At 41.6% G+C, this 16807-nt stretch overlaps 2 protein-coding genes across 3 annotated transcripts; both read left to right on the forward strand.

The window, feature by feature from the left end:
• The first annotated feature begins 404 nt into the window (after window positions 1-404).
• LOC130176107 (long-chain fatty acid transport protein 2-like) lies at window positions 405-7633 on the forward strand. Of its 2 annotated transcripts, XM_056387001.1 has the most exons (11): window positions 405-1154; window positions 2176-2385; window positions 2519-2674; window positions 2969-3093; window positions 3204-3398; window positions 3487-3577; window positions 4293-4491; window positions 4585-4682; window positions 6643-6773; window positions 6875-6913; window positions 7083-7633. In XM_056387001.1, the coding sequence occupies exons 1-11, from the start codon at window positions 686-688 to the stop codon at window positions 7155-7157; spliced, it is 1788 nt and encodes a 595-aa protein (XP_056242976.1). In that variant the 5' UTR covers window positions 405-685; the 3' UTR covers window positions 7158-7633. The 2 variants fall into 2 exon arrangements, with proteins under 2 accessions (XP_056242976.1, XP_056242975.1); XM_056387000.1 differs by having other exon boundaries at window positions 410-1154; window positions 6875-7633.
• A 1007-nt stretch (window positions 7634-8640) lies between these two features.
• Window positions 8641-16561, forward strand: zgc:101540 (hsFATP2a_ACSVL_like domain-containing protein). Its single transcript, XM_056386999.1, has 10 exons — window positions 8641-9503; window positions 11238-11447; window positions 12598-12756; window positions 12875-12999; window positions 13096-13290; window positions 13895-13985; window positions 14295-14493; window positions 15019-15116; window positions 15233-15363; window positions 16114-16561. Exons 1-10 carry the CDS (start codon window positions 9026-9028, stop codon window positions 16288-16290), a joined length of 1863 nt encoding a protein of 620 aa, XP_056242974.1. The 5' UTR covers window positions 8641-9025; the 3' UTR covers window positions 16291-16561.
• Window positions 16562-16807: the final 246 nt, after the last annotated feature.

Below are 16807 nucleotides of genomic sequence, written 5' to 3' on the forward strand. Positions count from 1 at the left end.
AGAGATACTGGCAGCGCCCCATTACAGCACTAGATAAGGTGCTGGTTCATTCAAAGCTCAGTCACTCTGCTCCGTTCTCTCTCCGGGCTTTAGACTCCTGTGTATTTTTGTTTTTATACTTTTTTTTATTTTATATCACATTAAGGAGATATGCTGTGTATAGATTATAAATGTTTTTTTATTTATATATTGCTTTAATTAATTTGAATAAATCTTATAATTTTATTACAAATTAAGAGGGAATAATTCATTTGTCATAGGAGCTGAGCCTTGCCAGCAAACTCTGTTGTTGTGATGCATGATCTGAAAATGTAGTCTTAGTAATGTCTAATGGTTCAAGTAAAATCCTGTTTACTATATTTAATATGAAACCAAAACCTCGTTTTGTGCAGAGCTTTTTTTTATTTATTTTACTAACTATTTGAAGATCACGTTTCAATTTTTAATTTAAAGGACAGCAGCAATAGTTACAGATCTGAAACAATGGCTAAAAATCATTGACAGAAACGAAACAAGTGGTGTATACTCTGTAAATCAATTATCCCAAATCCCACGGTGCTCCAGTTATTTTATAACTACTTTGTAAACCCCAGCCCCTCTGAGAGTGTGCGCTCCTCCTCTGCAGGTTTTGCCCCTCGACCTTCTTCAGTGGTAAAAAACTCCAAACGCTGGAGGTTCCTCACTGATGAACATGTTCGTCTCGGTAGTCTTTGCAGTTGCAATTGTTTTGCTCGGACTTTTCTTCCGCTTTCCTTACTTTATCCAGGATGTCCAATACGTGCTTGCTAAATTGAAAGTGCGGCGCTGCTTGTTAAAGTACATGCAGACCAACTTCACCATCCTGGGGCGGTTTCTAGAGGCGGCGAGGACGCAGCCGGACAAGCCGTTCATTCACTTTAAAGATGAAACTTTCACCTACCGGGACGCCGATGCTCTCAGCAACAAAGCCGCGAGAGTCTTCCTGCAGAGCGGGCTCGTTAAACAAGGCGACACGGTGGCGATGTTAGTCGGAAACGAGCCGATGTTCGTGTGGCTCTGGCTGGGCCTGGTGAAGATCGGATGTTCCGCTGCTTTTCTCAACTACAACATCAGATCCAAGTCCCTGTTACACTGCTTCAGCTGCAGCGGGGCCAACACGCTGGTCGCAGCTGCAGGTAAGAGCTGCATCTATGTCTCCTCTCTCCAGTGGCGGGAAAACTGTTTACACAACACTGTGAAAAGACTTGGAAGTAGAAGTCCTGCACTGAGGTGTTTCATGTAGAAGAATAAACGTATTATCACTAAATGATTCATTTAAGCTGGTTTATCAACTTAATCTATATGAATACATTTTATTTTATCAATCTAACGTGTATGTATTTTTTATGAAAAGTCTTCTTTCTTAAATCTTAAAAAGTGCAATAGTATAAAGTGACATGAAATAGAAACACTCACATGAACTACCAACACATCAAAATTGTTCTGTGCATGTCAAGTACAGTACATGATGTCCTCAGTTCCCTTCCAACACTGGGTGTCTCTCTTTCTCCTTCGTTGCAGGACAACAGGGTTGGGTTTATGTTACGCAACATGTAACTTCAGTTCCCTTTGCAATAATATTATCACATGTCGGTATCATCAGATGAAGAGCTGATTTTGTTATCATTTGCAATGCGCAGGATAAGTGTGCCACATGACACTTCAAGAAACAATTGCCTGAAAGTTGTTATTGTGTTGAAGTCAGTCTGACTGAAAGCAGAGGGAGAGACGAATACAGAGAGGAAGTCTCCTACCTGCTACATGTTGACAACACAGATGAGCAGTGGTAGAAAGTAACTACATGGATTTACTCAATCGCTGTACTTGTCGTGTTTCCTTTCTATGCTACTTTATACTTCTACTCCACTACGTTTATTTGAAAGCTTTAGTTGTCTGTTATTTTGCACATTAAGATGTTAGATATAAAACATATGTTTGACCAGCTATCGTTTTAAAGATTAAACCTCTGGTTCCCAGATATTTTGACTTGTGACAAAAAGCAGTGTTTACTTGTGGCTCCTTGACACGTTTCACATGCTGTATCAAAATCATACGTTTCTGCTGAAGATAACGATGAAGACATTTTTTATTAGATATTTCTTAATCTTCTTAAGTCTGTCAGCCGCAGTGAACATGTTCATTTGGTTTTATTTGCAGAGTTACAGGATGCTGTGGAGGAGGTCCTGCCCAGTCTGTTGGAGCAGCAGGTCAGTGTTTACATCCTGGCTGACGGATGCAAAGCTGCAGGTGTGGAGAGCTTCAGAGAGAAAATGAGCCAGGCGTCCTCCGAGCCTCTATCCAGGGATTTAAGGTCACATTTAACCTTGCAGAGTCCGGCAGCCTACATATACACATCTGGGACAACAGGTGAGCTACTGCAGGTGCCAATGTGCAGGATGCAACAGTAAAAGGAAGCTGTACACACACACACACACACACACACACACACACACACACACACACACACACACCTACCTACCTTCTGGCTCCTCTTCACCAGGTCTCCCTAAAGCAGCAGTGATCACTCATGCCAGACTGTGGGTCATGTGTTGGATTCAGCTCTTAACAGGAGTGAACTCTAGAGATGTGATTTACGTCAGCCTCCCTCTGTATCACAGCGCCGGCTTCATGGGTGTCACCGGAGCCATTGAGAGAGGTACGCATACTGTTTGGTAATATTTTAATAACATCTTCGATTTTGTATTTGAAGAGATAAGGCTGGTGTTATTCTATATTTTCCTTCTTGTCAACAAAATGCAATGAATAAACCAAAACCAAAGTGCACTAGTCTGTCTCTCAATACTTCCCAGCTTTCCTAAATTGTGTGTGGCGTTCACCCCGAGTCCATCAACATCTACAGAAATGGTTGATTGAAAACAAGGTTAAATAAACTCCTTAAACAGCTGGGTGCTCTTGTTTTTTTGTTTGTTTTGTTTTTTGTCGTGTGTAGGTATCACCGTGGCTTTGAGGAGTAAATTTTCTGCCTCTCAGTTCTGGGACGACTGCAGAAAATATAACGCCACTGTCATACAGTATATAGGTGAAACTATGCGTTACCTGTGCAACACACCAAAGGTACGTCGGTGCGCTGTATGTCGCAGCACTAACATCAACGAGTCTGACACATTAACGGTCACCAGAAATAATAAGAAACCTTTTCTTCTTACTATTTTCTTTCCCTACAGAAACTCAGTGATCGAAGCCACAAAGTAAGACTTGCAATAGGCAACGGGATTAGAGCAGATGTGTGGAGGGACTTCATAAGCAGGTTTGGAAACGTTGAGATCAGAGAGCTTTATGGAGCAACGGAGGGGAATTTTGCTCTGCTGAATTACAGCGGCAAGATCGGAGCTATTGGGCGAGACACCTTCCTCAACAAGGTAAAAGTCCAGGTTTCATTCTGCATTATGAGGTGAAAGGTGTCAATCAATAAGTAAGAATCAATGTGTTTTGTTTATTGTCTTGCAGAGATTTTTTCCTCATGCTGTGATCAAATACAACGTAGAAAGAGGAGAGCCTGTGAGGGATTCATCTGGTTTCTGCATTGAGGCCGACAAAGGTGTGTTAGTGCCAGTGCTGTAGACACAGAAGTCTAATTTATGTGTTTTTCATGGAATATGGTTACACTTTATATTTTATAATTTCAAGTTACACGTAGTTACCTGAACCTGTAGTTTTTAAAATCAGTGTCCCTAAATGTGACAGTTTTGAGGCCAACAAGATTGAAGAAATACATGAATAAATAGATTAAATATAACAGTTACTGGAATGTATCCCTGGTGGCATAAAGATAGAGACTATTATTATATCATATATAGAAACTCAGGGACATACAACTGGTTTTAATGAATAAAGAATTGTATAAAAAAAAAGAAAAATATTCAAATAAATTGAACAGAATCTCTTGGTTTTAAAATGATGTTTGGGAGGAAGAGCTGCTTCGACTTGTGACGGTAGTGTTTCTAAAATTCTTGCTATCACCCAAGTACCTTTCAGCATGGTGGTTTCTGTACATGATTAAAGATACTTAATCAATTTTATACCTTCCTTAATTAGGCTGGATTCCTGTGCTCTACACTGCCACTTAACAATTGTACAAGAAGTGAATGTTTACAAGACTTAAAAACACTTTTCATGCCTCTGCTTTAAGTGTCTGTCGTACATGACTCCATCAAAAAATCTGGTTTCTTTTACGCTAGAAAAGAGTGTAACCTCATACACACACATACAGGAAAACATTACATTTAATGACACTTTAAGATGACTGCCCTCAGGTGAGCCTGGACTCCTGGTGTCTGAAATATCAGTGAGGGCTCCGTTCTCTGGTTATGTGAGAGACCTGCAGCAGACGGAGAGGAAGAAGCTGCATAATGTCTTCAAGAGAGGAGACGTGTACTTCAACACCGGCGACCTGATGCGCGTCGATGAGGATCATTTCATCTACTTTCAGGATCGGGTTGGAGACACGTTCAGGTGAGTTCATCTTTTGTTTCAGGCGAATGCAGCTGAAACGTCTGAGCGCTCACAGGCTTTAAGGTTTTTATTTATTTATTTTATTGTCAACAGATGGAAAGGAGAAAACGTGGCCACCACTGAGGTCGCTGACGTCATCTCGCTGGCTGGCTGCGTCAAAGAAGCCACTGTGTATGGAGTTAAAGTTCCAGGTAATTCATCTGCAATAATAATAATCTGTTAAATTTTAGAAAACAATGACAAATCGTCCATCACAAGATCATAAAAGCCAGTTTGCTGTCTTCAAAATCAGGGGACAAGGGAATGTTTGGTATTTTTTGTGAATGACTTTAACAAAACTATTAATTCTCTGTCAATCAGCGAATGATGAATTGTTTTTACTCTAACATACATGTTCCTTCAGATATAGAAATATGAAACTTTAAACAGATTAATAAAAGCTCACATCATATTTACCTGAAGGGATTTTCAGCAGAAGCTTGATTATCGTTTTCCCTCTGATGCCCTGAACAAGTCAACAAGCCCAAAGTGAAGAGTGTTGACAGTGTAGTTCAGTCACAATAATGTCACATAATTATTTTAGACCTGAAATGAATAAGTAGCTGGTTCATTCGGGGGTTCAGCCTGAATTTAATAACAGACCAACAAGACTTGTCCTATTTCACAATGTTCAGCCTTCTAATGCCTGAATTTACACAAACAGTTGGTTGTTCAATAGTAGTTCTTAGATGTTCTTTGTCATCTTGTAAAGTCAGTAAATATCTTATGACCACATCAGATTTACCAAGTATCTGCCCCCAGGTGGTTGATCAGTTGAACTAAACTCCTAAGAATCACTACAGGGTGGAAACACAGAGTGAAGTTAAGCAAGAACGTCACCGTTTGCAACATTCAACTAGAACAAAGGCAAACAAGACTCATCGTTTCCACCCATGTGTCGAGCAGCAAGTAAAAAGGCACTGCTCCTGCTATAAGCTCAGGCATCGTGGACCTTGACCCAGTTTCCCGTTGGTGCCTATATTTACACTTTGTTGGTCAGTTGAAGTCAGTGTCCTGGTCATAAACTTTGACTTCATAAGCAGACAAGGACCAACTGGATGCATCACTAGTGTGAGACTCTGTGAGACCAGACTGGTGAGGAGTAGCAAGTTCATCCTGGCTTTAAAGTCGTCTCAGGGTCCGATCTTCACGGGCTCTCAGAGGATCCCACCCTTGAACTCGGACGCAGGTTGTGTAAAGTGGTAATCAATCAGAGGCGGCAAAGGAAGGACATGCAGCACAGAGGTCTAAGTTCAAAACACAGCACGATAATACCCGTCACATATTTTCTGTGAAGAAATGTGAATTGCAACACGTTATGGCAGCTCAGTTCACAGTCAACCTGAACTGAAAGAACAATGAAAGCAAACACTCAACTTCATTTGGACTGCCACAACGGTTGATCTAAACAGAAGCAGCCAACGGTGTCCATCATGTCCAGTCAGGCTGAGCGCCAACACTGATGCCGATGTCCGACCACCAGCTTAACTTCCATAAACCTGGATTGCTCGCGGATGAAAGAAAAGATGATCAAAATCTGTTTAAGAGAGTCTGAGATCTGCTGACACTCTGAAGGTCCCGCCCCCACACTGTTCACATATCAGAACTGTGAAACAGTCAATCAGCGATCAGCCGGGTGTGTGGAGCTGAGAAAACAAGATTTTACCTTTTTTTCCCATTCCTCACGCAAACCACAAATGCCCTTTGAGGAGAGGCTCCTGCTGAAACGTGTGCTGTTGTCACAACTTCTCGTCTTCATGTTCCTTGCTTTTCCAAAAACACTGGGTCCTGCATTTCCCATAGTGTAACTGGTCTTTTATTAGACCCTCCCCGCTCTGTTTAATGTCCACATCTTTCAACCCCCACACCCCTAGTTTGACATCATCAGGGTTATTTTGTCCTCCAGTTTCATCACTGGCTACATATCACCACTATTGACTAGTAGTAAACTCATATTAATGTGTAAAATTAGTAAACTGCCCTTTTATGAACAATAACGACAAGGCTGCTGGTTATCGTTATGTCACTGAACGCACCATGGTTTATGTATTTTAAATGATGAATGCTTTCCATCAGTAAACTAGTGCCTGTGGCTTTGACTCTTCTCTGCAGGTCAGGAGGGCAGGGCTGGGATGGCTGCCGTGACTTTAAGAGACGGACTGAAATTTGACTCTGTGGATGTTTTTAAACATGTTGAAAATTTCCTGCCAGCCTACGCACGACCCCGTTTTATGAGGATTCAGGTACCTTTACTCCAGTTATCTTTTTACAGTGTTCACCCGTGGTGTTGGCATTACTTCTTGTTTTTTCACCCAAATAATTCACTGCACTGTGACTGTTGCAGAGCTCTTTGGACGTAACGGGCACGTTCAAGCATTTGAAGGTGAAGCTGGTGGAGGAGGGCTTCAACCCAAATCTAATAACGGACCCAGTCTACTTTCTGGATGAAAAAGAAAAGAATTACATCCCACTTATGATGGACATATTCAATGGAGTTAATTTAGGGGAAATTAAAATTTAAAGTGATTTTCACACCCCCTCTCTTTTTACAGGGAAAATCCACCTGCTCGCGCTGTAACACGTCACCAACCCCACCTGAGATGTTCAATGCATCTGAAGTGTTGTGATTTATCTTCACCGCTTTACGTCTGTACTTCCACTTCAGCAGTAACTGAAATGCAAATGATTTAATTCTCCTCCAGAGGACGTGTTTGATCGTGTTGCACTGAGCCGTGAGGTTGACACATTTACTCCGCACAAGTTCCGTGAAACTGCAGCTTCAACCGGAGCAAGAAAGAAAAAAAAAAACAGCGCTGTGAGCGTCTCGTTCAAACGGTTTGTTTCTCGCTGCAATGCATTCTGGTCTGTTGAGGCTTTTGTCAGTGTATGCAATGCTGTCCTCTTTGTATGATTGTTGCGTGTGTGTCGTCACGTCCCTCCCTCTCTTTAAGGCTGAATGATATAAGGAGTGATATAATATCTGCAGGTTTCGGTGTGTTTGATATTTTCTGCTGTCTTTAACACACACTCCTTTACATTCTGCTTATTTTTTGTAAATATTTGAGTCTGTTAATTTCAAATAAAAAATCCTTTGGCGCATTAACCTTGGCCCTAACTTTGGTTTGTGACAATCAGCAAACTAGGCGAAAGTAGACGGAAGCTTTCTGATGCGACAGTTTTCATGCGTCACACTGGCTTTGTAAAACATTGGATTTAATGAAAGTATTCCACTTAAAATAATAATTGTAGTCAGTATTGTTGAGTGTCTCCTATCGATCCTCCACTTGGCTAATGCAGTTTTTTGTGTCGTCATGACTTTGACCTGGCTGGCAGTGTGGATTTAGGGATGCAGCAATAGTCGACATTACAACAGGTCCTGGATGGACTGCCAATCATTTTTGTACTGACATACATGTGTCAAAAACTTTACATTAATGAAATATTTCATCATTTTATCACAACCATAATACAGTTTTCATTATTAATTAATCATGTGTAATGTTATTGGAGTTTACACTGTCTGTTGGATATAGCAGTTCGTTTAAATGACCCCCATTGTTTAGATTTAAGATTTAATTGATTTACTGGGAATACGGTGATTTATTAATAATGAAAATGATCATTGTCTGCTACCCTGCTCCACACAACAAGAGACCCTTACCATTTAACAGGAGGCTTAATTACTGCATTTACTGCACAGTTGGATCAATAACATCCCTGGCAGTCTCACAAAAACTGATTATTAGCTTCACTAAAAGTGTCTGCAGGGAGACAGCAGTGTAGGATGTTTGTGTTATTTCTGACCTCTCTCTCTCTCTCTCTCTCTCTCTCTCTCTGTGTGTGTGTGTGTGTGTGTGTGTGTGTGTGTGTGTGTGTGTGTGTGTGTGTGTGTGTGCACGCTCCTCCCCATAAATCAGTAGACAAATACAGTTCGGTTTACGGAGTACACGCCCAACACTGGCTCAGATTGCGGATTTCTAATGAGAGTTGCCAGTTCCCGTGCTGCTTTGTGACTCTTGCTATAAATGTATTTCAGTCTTCTTGCTCCCGCTGACACGTAAATCCTTTTTTAAAAAAGAATCAGGGAGGAAATGAGCCGCAGTTATCCGTCACAGCCTGGTGGTGTCGCAGGAGCAAATCAGTTTGAAATGCAGAGCTTCTCTCTGCATCTTTTATTGAATCTCTTTTCTCTCTGCCGAAGATGCTGCGCAGAGGAAGCATTTTAAGAGAAGAAGAGGTGGACGATAGCGCAGGACAGTGAGATAAACATGAAGATGAACGAGAGTGAAATCAGTCCAGAGTGGACGTGGAAACACCAGATCTGGCAACTAGTAAACAATCCGGAATGAAGGAGGGGTCAGCTGCGGGCCGGAGCCGAGCGCCGCCCCGGACAAGCACAGGGTGAACTTTGTCACAAATTTCAGTGAGCTGCCGCTGCTCCCCACCTCCTCCGTCTTTCTCTGACAGATGCGTCCAGCGTAGTGCGCTCTGCAAGATGTACATCTGGTTCACCGTGTTAGCCGGACTGGCTATTCTGTCCTTTTCATTCCTCAAAACATTTTTCCCGTACTTTGGCGAGGACTGCGCGTACATCCGTAGGAGCATCAAACTTGGCGTCAGGCTTTTAAAATACAAGAAAATCAAACCCTTCTACAGCATCTTGGACTGCTTCTTGGATGCAGCGCAGAGGCATCCCGCTAAGATCTTTCTGCACTTTGAAGGTCGTGAATATTCATATAGCGAAGTGGATAAACAGAGCAACAAGGTGGCCAGAGCTCTGCAGGCTGAAGCCCGGCTCAAGGAGGGGGACTCGGTCGCCTTGTTTCTGGCCAACGAGCCCAATTTCGTTTGGACCTGGCTCGGTTTGGCCAAGCTGGGCTGTCCGGTCGCTCTGCTAAACTTTAACATTAGATCCAAGTCTCTGCTGCACTGTTTCTCCTGCTGCGGGGCCAAAGTGATCATCATCTGTCCAGGTAAGACAGTAAGATGTTAATCAGTCTGTCAGGGGCGCAGAGAAGGACCCTGTGCCCCCCCCCCCCCCCCCCCCACACACACACACACACACACACACACACACACACACACACACCACCCACCACCACATCAGTGCAGAGTTCAAAGTACGAGCATGACCTGCTGGTGCTTTCCGTCCAGTTTGTGCAACTTCCAGTGGTGGAAAGCACGTTGACACCAGCAGTTACTATGCTTTACTATATTTGCTACTTCAGTGCATTTCACAGATTTTTTTTTTTTTTTTTACATAAACATATAATTATCTTATAAAATACAACTAGGTGTTGTTCCAAAACCTTCTGTGTCTGTAACCACTTACAAAAACCAGTGTCTTTTTGGGGCCCCTCTTCACTGTTCACATGTCTGAAAAATCTTTGGTATGAGCCGTTCCTCCCCCTTCAGATTCAAGGTCCCTTTAAAATAACTGTTCAAGCCACAAAGAGGAAAACTCTCTAATAGCTCACAAAAAAAACTAAGATTAAAGAATATATTTTTTTTTAAAAAGAAAAGAAATGTGTGCAGCAGAAGTTTGTCTCTTCTTCTTAATCATCTCATGACCCCTCAGATTTATCTTGTGACCCTTTGGAGGGAGCCGACCCCAAGGTTGGAGACCACTGGACTATTAAAGCTACCAAACTGTATAAAGTACTTCAAACTAGCTATGACAGTAAAACGCTGCTCATACACTGATGATTGTCATATATTTGTCATATAGGAGCCAAGTTTTCTTTTTTTATATTAAGTTTATTCAGATGAACTGAAATACAGTTTATATTCAGTTGCAGATATTGATTGTCCAGACATGTCATTTACAATCAAAATATTTGATAAGCTAAAAACGAGATGAATGACGTGCTGCAGCATCTTCTCTGGACCCAGTCACCTTAAGTTGCCCACACAGCAGACTGCACATGGTGGTTTCATTATATATTATATTTTTTTACTCTGCTTTAGAGGCGCATGTTACCAAACTAACTGACAGTTAGTCAGTTACCCTAGATTTATGGGAGAGTGCAGCATTAGCCCGGTTGGTAATCCAGACTTGGTTGCTGCAGATTAAAGTACTCACACATAATTAAAATAGTTACTTAGCATTACTTGAGCTTGAGTTTTGCATTTTAATTTTCAGATTAGTTATCACTCTTATTGCTGGTAGTTATGGGTTTATGGAGGTAATGACTCTTACTGTGCTTATTTCACTGCTCAGTGGCTGTTCATGATCGGTTTTATCTGCACTACAGGTGAGAAGTTTGGCCAGATGCACAAGATAAAAACTGAAATGAATGCTCACTGCAGTGATTTCAGAGCAGTTTTAAAGTAGAGTCACATGACGGCAGTACTGTATCATACACTTTCCACAGCAAACTGTTGTCAGGAACAAAAGTTTGAATCACTTTTTGCCCCACATGTTTTCAGTCGGTGCGCTCTACATTCAGTCCTGAGGATAGACTTTATTTTAAGTAAATATTGCACTCAGTTAGTTTCTCTGTGTTCCTGTTATAGCACTGGACTTTCACCATTGAGAAATGCATACATTTGAGCTGAAGTGCCTGCACCATGTGCTCATATCCCAGTGGGATCTGAGGTAACATGATGCAGGCCTTACATGTGCTACATGTGCTACATGTGCTACATGTGCAGCATTGTGCAACAGACACACTGTATGGAGCTGAATGTTTTTCTGTTATTTACAGAGCTGCAGGACGCCGTGGAAGAGGTTTTACCGACGCTAAGAGAGCAGGGTATCAGTGTGTACCTCCTGTCAGACAGCTGCAGCGTCAAGGGCATCAATTCTTTGTCTGACCAGATCGCCCAGGCCTCAGATCAGCCCCTGTCCCGGGACCTCAGGGCCAACGTCAACATCAGGAGCACTGCTCTGTATATCTACACGTCAGGCACCACAGGTACACGAGGAAAACTTCTCTGAAAATACGACGACAAAAAAGTGTTTACTGGTCAGCAGTCTTCTTCTCTGCCTTGGGAAACGGGAACCCATTCATAGAAAAACTGCTCCAAAGCCCGACTAGAGGCCAGAAACTCCACAGGGAACCTTTATAAGACATTCAGTTCTGTGGAGGGTGCAGATACTTGAGTTAGTCAGACTTTCAGATATTTTAATTTGCCCCTTTAATTGTTTGACGTTTTCACACATTCAGTATTTCTTATGCAGGCATGTTAGAGAGGAACTCAATATCCTCCCACACACTGTTTTTGCATTTAAGGCATTTATTGAACCAGCACATCAATCTAACATTTCAGTCCCTGCAGATCTTCTTCAGAGTATCTTGTCTTTAAAGATATGTTTGGTTCTTTGTTTGTTTTTTTTGCATTTGCTTCTTCTGAGTATCAGACAGGAAAAGCAGTGAGGAGCAAACATGCAACAAATGTCCCTGAGCCAGAATTGAACACAACACAAACTAAAGTTAATGTTTATACTGAGTTAATTGATTGATCTGGTCAACTGAGCTGTATCACAACAAGCTGTCAAGATTAACATATTATCACCTTCTGCTGGATTTGGACGCGTTAACTTATTTAGACATCCAGCAGACACGGACCACTATTAATGTTTATCTGGAGTCTTGTTTCTGGTCACCTGTACCAACCCGTGACCGAAATATCTTGCTGTTAAGCTGCTAAAATGCTCCATTACATTCACCAGCTAGTCGCTAACTTTGACTGTTTGGTGCTGAGCAGGTAGCACACACTGAGTTTATACAGCGTTTTCTTTTGGTCGCTGAAAACAGCTGCCTGCTGTGTCTGGGAAAGTTGCTACATGAGAGTGGTTAGACTGAATTAAAACAGTAAAGTTGCGGCTGTAAAACCAAAACAATGAGCTTGAAAGATGAGAGATAATTTCATCTATTGTTGATATACAAATATTATATTATATTAGTGCAGCTTTAAAGAAAACACGCCTATTACAGTCACAGGGGAGTGGGTTGATGATTATCTGTGGGTGTTTGTCTTGTAAAAGCTCCTCCTTCCTGACACTAACTGTATCTGTTGTACTCAAAGAACCTGAGATGACTTATTATTCTTTGACCTTGGAAGGTTTGCCCAAAGCAGCTGTTGTCACCCATGAGAGGGTGTGGGCCGCCTCCTTCATCCAGGCGTTGTGTGGAGTCACAGCAGACGACGTCTTCTACATCAATCTGCCTCTGTACCACAGCGCTGGCTTCCTCATCGGGATGTCTGGAGCCATCGAGAGAGGTAATGATCCTCTCAGTCCTGGTCCAATAAAATCATTCACACACCTGGTGTGGGCACTTAAGGAGGTGATTATGTTTGCAGTAAGATGAAGGCTGTGTTAATATCATGCCAATTGCAGGTATAACCATTATTCTGAGGAAGAAGTTCTCTGCCTCTCAGTTCTGGGACGACTGCAGGAAATATAATGTGACAGTGATGCAGTACATTGGTGAAACAATGCGCTACCTCTGCAACACGCCCAAGGTAAAAGGAATCCACACCAACATTGTGGTTAAATTACTCAAGTCTTGTTCTAATGGTGGATATTTCTGCACTGATCTCTGATGTCACTGTTTGCAGAAAGACAATGAGAAGAACCACAAAGTGAGGATCGCCATCGGCAACGGAGTTCGGACAGACGTTTGGTCGGAGTTTCTGGATCGCTTCGGTGACATTAAAGTCAGAGAGTTGTACGCTGCCACAGAGGGAAACATCGGCTTCATAAACTACACGTCCAAGATCGGTGCAGTGGGCCGAGCCAATTTTGTCCACAGGGTAGGTAGAGGAACATCTGGTGTTTTTAGTCATGGCAGCGGTGTGGCTCCAGGGATGGTCTGTCTGTCTGTCCGCCACACTCAAATGTTTCAAAAAATGTTGGCTGGATTGACAAAGCATTTTGTACAGACATTCAAGGTCCCAAGAGGTTGAATCCCCAAATCCTCTGACTTTTCCTCTATAGCGCCACCAGCAGATTACCATGACATCTGGTACAGAGATTCATGCCCCCCTCAGGATGAACTGTAATGACACTGGTGATCTCAGACATTTTATCGAGCACCATTAAGTCAGAGTGTTGATCTGTCCAATACTTGATTTATGACCAAATACCCGCAAAACTAATCATCAATCATCATCATCTATACTTTGAGTGCTAACTTAATTAGCAAATGTTAGCATGCTAACACGCTAAACTAAGAAAGTGCACATGGTAAACATTAGACCTATTAGTCAGCATGTTATCATGTTTATGTGTGAATATTATAGCTTTAGCATTTAGCCCAAAGTACAGCTGTGCCTAAATACAGCCTCACGGAGATGCTAGCATGTCTGCAGACTCCAGTCAAACCAGCAGAGCTAAACCTTTCTTTCTTCTTTGTAGTTTTTCTTCCCCTACACTTTGATCAAGTTTGACATTGAGAAGGAGGAACCTGTCAGAAACTCTCAGGGTCTGTGCATCGAAGCAGCCAGAGGTGAATTAATATTACACACCTGTTTTCTTATTTCTCTCTCTTTCCTACTAGTATCTAAGTTTCCATCTTTAGTACTGAAACTGTTGGTCAATTAGTCTACTGAAATAAAAGTGACAACATGTTGATTGGTCTCATTAAGCAAAAACACTGAGCACTAACTGGCTCCAGCTCCTAAAATGTAGCAATGTGCTGCTTTCTTCTGTTTTACTTGATAAATCTTTGTTGATTATTCAAACCAAGTGATTTGAAGACGTCACCACGGGTCTATGGGAAACTGTGATGGACATTTTTCATGTATGTTTTTGTCAGGGGAGACGGGACTTTTGGTGGGAAGGATAACTCAGAGGTCTCCCTTTGTTGGGTACGCTGGTAACCAGCAACAGACCGAGAAGAAGAGGCTTCGTGATGTTTTGAAAAAAGGCGACCTGTACTTCAACACGGGCGACTTGCTTCGGTTGGACCATGAGAACTTTGTGTACTTCCAGGACCGAGTTGGTGACACTTTCAGGTAAGTTGTGACTTTTGTGATGATCTGTCAGGTTTGTTGTTTTTTGTTCTGTTAAAGGATGACAGGAAGTCGCGGATTTGTACAATTACGCAAAAGTTTCTCACCATGAACTACACATTTACTTTCGTCCGCCATTTTTCTGCATATAAGACGTCACATATACGACTTGTTAGGGCTTTCACGTGAATTTTCCCAGTCAGAAACTAATTTTTCCGATTATTCCGACACCACGTGAATGCAGCATATTTTATTCTTTACAAAAAAAGAAAAATATGTAAATGAGAATGATTAGCTACAACAGCGAGTCCAGCTTTATCAAAATGAGTTTAACCTGCTGAGACTTGATGCTGTGTAAAATATAAAGTGGCGATTTCATCTTGTTATTGTTTTCACAGTATAATAGACTGCTACAATTAAGATATTATAGTGACAGTCAAATTTTCCATCCTTGGACGGCTTGCATGTTTATTTATATTTATATTACAGTATTTATATTGAAAAACTGTGTCTGTGCTTCTGCTACAGATGGAAAGGAGAGAACGTCGCCACGTCGGAGGTTGCAGATATTCTCACGATGGCTCATTGCATTTTGGAGGCAAACGTCTATGGTGTTAAAGTTGAAGGTGACGACACCATCATAAATAGTCTTGTAGAAATGTTTCACATCAGTTTTAGAAAGGGAAAATGGAGACAAATAATTAGTAGGGTAACAATGCATTCTAATATTTTCTCTGATAAGGTCACGAGGGGCGGATCGGCATGGCAGCTGTCACTTTGAAAGAAGGAGAAGATTTTGACTGTTCAGACGCATTCAAGCAGGTCGTCAACTACCTCCCAGCTTACGCAAGACCTCGATTCATCAGGATTCAGGTAACAAAAAAAATGGATTTGCCTTGCCACTTCACCTTTCACCTGCAAGCTTTCGGCACTTGTCATATGGAGCATGAAACTGATCATTGTTGCTGCCCTTGTTCCCAAAAGTTTCTCCTTCATCTACTGCGGCTTTGATTGTACCTCATTTGTATGTAATGAAACCTCTGTGCTCAGTTCAGTTCTAAAATGAAACTAGCTGATTACCCAAGGTCATAATCTCCTTTGGGTATGTCCCGCTCACTTTTACAGTTTCTGTTTAACACCTCCTCATACTGTCCATCCTCCAACATTCAGATTGGACAGGCTCCTAAATTCTCCAAAAAAGACACTAGAGCTGATCATCAATCAAAGATAAAAGTAAAAAGTATTTTTCTGTAGTAAATAAAATACTGTAGGAATAATATAATATATATATATATATTATATATATATATAATAATATAGGAAATTGTGGGCGATTACTGGGTTAGTATGTGCCTTTCGTTTTGGTAGACTAACTATACTATAGTACACTATATGCCCACGTTGACTGCAAATGAGTGAGTGAATGTAGTGAAAACGCTGAATCTATAAAGGACGTTGATGACGAAGCTATTTGATGTGGATGTGTGACGTCTGGCTCATATTGAATCTGCTTAATAATGTCGGTACAGGTCGTGCATCCCTGGTGTGTTGTTCCTCTGTATGTTGCCGTTTTTAAAACTTACGCTGCACTGAATCGTCTCCTTCACAAACTGTGTTTCGTAGCCCTGCCTGGAGATGACGGGGACATTCAAGATGAAGAAGGTGAAGTTGGTGGAGGAGGGATTCAACCCAGCTCACATCAAAGACCTTTTATACTTCCTGGATCCTGAGAAAAAGACTTACGTTCCCCTGACTGACACAATCTACAGAGCAATAGCTAATAGGGAAATCAAACTCTAACACAGAAACTTAGGATGAGTCATCGCTGAGCCAGAAGACAAAGTCTTAACAGCTCACTCATGGACCTTTTTTTGTTTGTTTTTAACATGGTCAACTAATCTCAGGGGCAGACTGACATTGAAATGTCGCATCGTTTTTTTTTTTTAAATTAACATAGCTACTGTTCTTCTCTACAGTTTTGTAAATGTTTTCCATAATGTGATACACAGGTATGTCTCACTGCCACTGGTGTACTTTTAATGATTAAACTCTGATGATCGTTTCCTCTCTTCGTTTGCGATCAACCTTTTTTTTTTCTTACTAGAACATCTAGAGCTTTTTTGCATCAGACTGAAGATACAGTAAAGAATAATTCAGGTTAACTATTACACTTATGTCACATATTGTACAATCTGTTGTGGGTTTATCAGTGGACCTTTGCACTGATGTTACACACAGTCAATCTTTGCTTTGTCAGATTGTGTGTGTGCTAATGGCTCATACTGTTAACCCACAGCGTAATCATGCAACGCAGGAG

Source organism: Seriola aureovittata, chromosome 10 (assembly GCF_021018895.1).
Source record: "Seriola aureovittata isolate HTS-2021-v1 ecotype China chromosome 10, ASM2101889v1, whole genome shotgun sequence".
Lineage (NCBI taxonomy): Eukaryota > Metazoa > Chordata > Actinopteri > Carangiformes > Carangidae > Seriola > Seriola aureovittata.